This window comes from Lates calcarifer, linkage group LG6, assembly GCF_001640805.2.
Source record: "Lates calcarifer isolate ASB-BC8 linkage group LG6, TLL_Latcal_v3, whole genome shotgun sequence".
In the NCBI taxonomy this organism is placed as follows: domain Eukaryota; kingdom Metazoa; phylum Chordata; class Actinopteri; family Centropomidae; genus Lates; species Lates calcarifer.
This window is the reverse complement of record NC_066838.1, coordinates 26,357,400-26,363,037: the sequence shown is the minus strand read 5'-3', so window position 1 is coordinate 26,363,037 and position 5,638 is coordinate 26,357,400. Positions and strand designations below refer to the sequence as shown.

Genomic DNA, 5,638 nt, shown 5'->3' with positions numbered 1-5,638 from the left:
GAAAATGTGTGAAAGGATTGGTGTTTCACTGTGGAGTGCACAGGAATCATCCTGCTGGAGGCAGGGCGGCCTCTGGTCATGTCCAAGAACCTTTAGGGAAAATATATGTTTAAGTATAAGAAAGCTTTTGGGATATATCCTAATCATACTATGGTCTTGTATTTCTGTTCTGAAGAAGGATGTGATTATAAAGAACGACGACTAATGGTCTGTAAAAAAAACTATTACAAAGAACTGGTATAAAGCTGAGCCTCAGTCAGTGGATGGACAGGGTTAAAGAAATGAGCGGCCAATGCTTGGATCTAAACTTCATTCTCCAGGTCACAGAGAGTTTGAAGGGAATCATTTTCTCTACCTTCAGCAACTGAGACACAAACTATCCAGGAAGAAAAGTTGTTACATAGTGAAATCAGAGATCATGAGAAGGTAAATAACAGATAATCATGTCGCTCTGCTTCACCTGTGCATCTACCTGCTCATACAAACACATCAGATTCTTCCTTCTAACACCACCGTGCCCGGCTCATGTTCACCTTATATTTAACCTGTAAATGTGTTGAGTTAAAATCTGTTTCCTTCCACCTCGTGCAGATCAGTGAATGTTTGTGCCCGTCACCTCTAAAACAGAATCATCTGATCCTGATCTTACTGGCTGTCACAGAAAACCAGCTGTTAATGAGTTGTGAAGTGCTGCACAACACAGACGAGAGAAATCCAGTTAGTTGTCACAATGGCACCTTTATTTAACTCACTTTATTCACTTCAAGTCGCCGTGGGCAACAGCATCAGCTGACGACCACAGCGTAGGAAAGTACATGCAAAATGTTCTGCAGGGTGAAAAACGTCCACGCCTGCCGTCAGGTAAAGCTCCTCAGACCGTTTCATTCCTCTCCAAACGTCCCAGTCGTCTTTAAACGCCGCTGCTTCCTGAGAGGATTCGTCTGGTGCAGAATCTGCTGGTTCTCTGAAACGAACCTGTGCTCTGCAACCGTCTGGGAACGGTTCTGAAACTCATCTGGACGAGGATTTAAAACATCTGGCTGAAAAAATCTCTGTTCTGGAACACAGAACACACAAAAACTAAAACTAAACCAAAGTTAACTGAAGGTACATAGAATTTAAAAATGTAAAGGCCAACACAGGAACCTCATTCTCTACTGAAGACTGAGAGATTGTTTGGAAAGCTCTAGATAAAGCCAGCGAGTGGATTTAAGGGTCAGTTTTTAATAAATCATGAATTATTATTGTAAGTAATAAGCTGAACATCTAACGTCTCAGGGGCCTGTTGGCCTTATGGACATTACAGGTTTAGTTCCACTGTGTAGGTTCCTGAAGGCACCGTGTCGTTCATCACATTAAAAAGCAGAAAGTGACTGAAGTGCCTGAGGTAGTGAAGACTGATTCAGACACAGATTCAGTTATTTCATTCTAGAATTTGTGTGAACCGTGTTCCGGAACCTTCATGAGGGTTCTAGAATCCTCGGGGCCTGATTCCATTGCAGAGACTAGAGTTCTAGAACCTTTCACAGATGCTGCAGAGCTCACAGGAACCTCGCTGGTCTCAGAACATGGTGGACTTGATGTCCTGGCTGAAGAAGGTTCCAAAGTTGAGGTCTCTGGACATCAGCTCCTCCTCCACGTTCTCCAGTGCCCACTTGTGTTCCACGATCTCCAGAGCCTCCCACTCACTCTGAAGGAAACAAACCAGAGAGACGTTAGACCCCAGTTTAATACAAAGGTTCACAACTCAACAACTCGGCTCTGTAGAAACTCAAAGTCTCTGTTCTTATCTTTAACTTAAGATTTAATTTGAATGTTCTGCTCCGAGATGAAGCTCAGATCTGAAAGGTCAAAGGTCAAAGCTTATTTGAACAAAATTTTTTCTCTTTATAAAAACACTGTTCACATCTTTCTCAACTTTCTGTGTCTTTGTTTTCTGCTCAAACACTCAAATGCGTCTGTGACGAAATTAAAAAAGGAACTTTCATCATTAATTCAATCTGAATATTTAAACTCTGTGAAGATTTCACCTTAAAAGCCTTGTTGGGGTCAGGGGGCATCGCCATGGCAGCACCCGTCATCTGGTCCTGCATGATCCGAGACTGATCGGCAGCTGAAACAAAACACACGTTTTAACCAGAGAAAAACAAAACAGTCAGAGGTCAAAGGTCAGAGAGTGTGGGCGGAGACTCACCGTTGTCCTGTCCCAGTATGAGGCTGTACATGCTCCTCAGGCCAAACACATTCAGGAAGTACCAGGACGCTGAACTCACCCTGAGCGATGACGAGACACAACAAACACACAAACACAGACAAAATGTCTTCAACAGGAAAATAATCAGCAGATTCATTGATAATTAAAATAATCGTTTGAGCTCCAACTGAACTTTGTGATGAGCTCTCATTCTGCCTGAAGCCACATTACATCATATTATATATATGATGTAAATACATGAAGGTTATGATGATGATTTCAGAGCAGAAAACAGCCTGTGACTGATGAAACACTTTATCACTGACACATTACACACACACATTATTATTTGTTGGTAAATGTGTGTGTTGTGTGTGTGTGAGCTGATGTGTGTGTCGGCGTTTACCAGGAGGCGTCCAGCGACAGCAGGTCGATCCCTCTCTGTAACATCGGCTTAAACCTCAGAGTCAGAGGGAAGGGCACCTTGGCTGCATCACAACAACAACAACAACAAACAAACAAACAGTCAGAGGCCGCTCAGAGTTTATTCATGTGAGGAGGAAGATTAACGAGGGAAGGTTTCATTTAAAACCAGAGTAAATATTGGATTAGTGCTTGAGACTGAGAACTCACTTATGACGAATCCAGAGAACGCCCAGTTTATCCATCCACCAATCACAATCATGGGCAGGACGTTGGTCAGGTTTCCCTTCATCATGTCCGTCAACATGCTGGTGTCTGAAACACAGATCGTTTAATGACACAAAGACAAATCGAAGCCCGTCAGATGTGATGACGTGATGACGTGGAGGGAAACGCCGCTCTCTCACCTGTCATTGGGTTCTTGGGGACGACCTTCCTCTTCACCTTCTTGAAGAAGCCGGTCTCTGCGTTGTTGAAGTAATGTTTCCTCATGGCGAAGGACTAACAGTGACAACACATCGTGGTTCTCATCATGTTTACACACAACAGCTCACACAGTCAGAGACACGTCAACACACTGAGAGGTGTTAACAGGTAACTCTGGGACTTCTGGATTTTCCTTCCACGTGTTTTCAGGTGTGAGTGAGTGATGGGAACAAAAATGTAAAGACTCAGATTGTTACTCTAAGTGTCTGACAACATGATGACAGGATTCCTCCAGAGTCAGAGCTTTTTATTAAAGAGGAAGATCCTTTAGTTTAAGCAGAGACATCTCTATATATCTCTACCAGACTCCACTGATAAAAACAGGGATTGAACTGAGCAGAACACAGGAGTTTCTGCCTCGATCTGTTGGTCTTTTAGTGGTGAAAGAAGTATTCAGCTGCTCAGTTAAATTCCTGTTTTTGTCAGTGGAGTCTGGTGCTGATATATCGTGATGTTTCTGGTTAGATAAAAGGATCCCCGTGCTCAGTGTGTGTGAGTTTACCTGTCGGGGGATGTACTTCCCGTTCTCTCTGAGGATGCGGCTGCGCAGGAGCACCTGACTGAACACAAACACCAACACGACCTCAGATTAGAGTCTGAACAGTCGACCAGAAACAACTTCCTGTCTGCGTTCAAACAGCAACAACCGGCACCACGACCTGTGTCTCACCTGTCGGAGACCTGCTCCAGGTCGACCTTTTTGTCGCTGTGGAGCAGCTGGGTGACGTAGTGACGGATGATCCCCACGAAGAAGGTGATGAAGACGATGGGCAGCACCACCCACAGCCGAATACTGGAGTCCAGTAAGAGCTCTGGACCGGCCATCGCTCCGATCGACCAGCCACACAGACAGACGAGGAGACGAGGAGACGATCTGACGGAGAAAAGATTAGATACTGAAACTCTGCTGAACCCTGAGAGGTGGAACACTGAGCTAAAACTGACAACAGTCCTTTAATAATCCTCCTTCATGAAGGCTCAGTAACTCACACATTAACTCATCAGTGGTGGAAAGTAACTTATACTTAACTACTAATTTAAGGTAGTTAAGATAAGATGAGATAAAATAATCCCACAGTTGGGAAATTCACGTTGCTGCAGCAGCAAACAGGGATAGCAAAATGAAAACGGCATCAATACACAAGTAATAAATATTAGTAAATACAAAACAAGATGTAAACAAGACAATCTATGAAAAACGAGCAATTTAAACATACAGGACTTATATGTTATATTGTCTTTCCTGCACTTTATACTCCCTATATTCTGTATTTCAGAGGTAAATATTTTACATATAAAACATATCAAATATGATGCTGTGTTATAAATTAAACTACCTAACGTGATGTCGAAGTGGAGCTGAAACAATGAATCAACCAAAAGAAAACTAATCCTGTCTGATTCAGCAACAAACCTCAAACTCAGATCTAATTTTCTGCAGCTGTGTTACGACTGAAAGTGAATTTTATTTATATTATTATTATTTATTATATTTCTGTCTCCTCCATTCCTCCATTTTTCGAATATTTTAAATATTATTTGAATATTTTTGATTCTTTAAGTACTTTTACTTATGTAACATTGACAGTGTAGGACTCTCACGGGTAATGGCGTACTTTTAGTTTAGTATCAGTACTTTTATTTGAGCAAAGTGTCTGACTTCATCCTCCACCACCGAGAAACAGCTACATATTTAACTAAACCAACAGACTCAGTGACACATTAAAAACTGCACTGACCTGTTAAAAAGCAGCAACAGGCCTGAGGAGTAGCTAGTAGCTAACAGCTAAATGCTAACCGCTAACAGAAACACCACAACCGGACACAACCTCAGCTCCTATCGGTACTTTTAACGACGCTAACCGTAGATTAACTGACCTTCTCCTGACACCAGACTTCATTCAACTACAGCCAGCTTCAGTTAGCATTAGCAAACAATTAGCATTGACGAACCGGCTAAGTTAGCTAGCTAACGTACTTTACTCTTTAACCTTTGAATTACTGTTTCTACAAACTGCTTCGTTTCAGTGACAATCAGCTTCGTGTTACACACGTCGGTCCACTGTCGGTTAGTGAGAATATCCGAAACTCTGTGATTGAAACTGACGTAAAACTTACCACATTTATGAACTTAGTGAATGAGCAACACGACAAGCACGTTCCGCAGTTTGAAAAACACAGACGAAGAAGAGGCACTTCCGGGTGAAGCGGAAACACCGAGCACGTACACGACGTAAACAAAATAAGACAAACATTATTTTTTAAATACATAATTTACGGTTTAGCGGGTGTAATTAAAATTAAACAAAATAAAATAAAGTGGAGGGGGTTTCATCTAATCAATAATAATAATAATCTTTTTTTTCTTCAGCTTCTAATAGATTGTCATGATGTCAGAATATTTCAGCCCCACCACTGAATTACTGAATTTCATAATAAAGACAACTGAATAAGACTTCAACTGGAGTCATGTTTTATTTGTAGCATTAGATGCTAACCCAGTCAGTTGTAACACAGAAGCAGCATAATAAAACT

The 5,638-nt window shown here is 41.8% G+C and overlaps 1 protein-coding gene across 1 annotated transcript; it reads right to left on the bottom strand.

The window, feature by feature from the left end:
- Positions 1–718: 718 nt before the first annotated feature.
- On the bottom strand, positions 719–5,323 carry zgc:86609 (TMCO1/EMC3 family protein). The gene is made up of 9 exons (XM_018676046.2): positions 5,222–5,323; positions 3,774–3,977; positions 3,606–3,663; positions 3,025–3,118; positions 2,828–2,932; positions 2,601–2,682; positions 2,195–2,274; positions 2,031–2,113; positions 719–1,690 (listed from the first exon to the last, which is right to left on the bottom strand). The coding sequence occupies exons 2-9, from the start codon at positions 3,926–3,928 to the stop codon at positions 1,562–1,564; spliced, it is 786 nt and encodes a 261-aa protein (XP_018531562.1). The 5' UTR covers positions 3,929–3,977; positions 5,222–5,323; the 3' UTR covers positions 719–1,561.
- Positions 5,324–5,638: the final 315 nt, after the last annotated feature.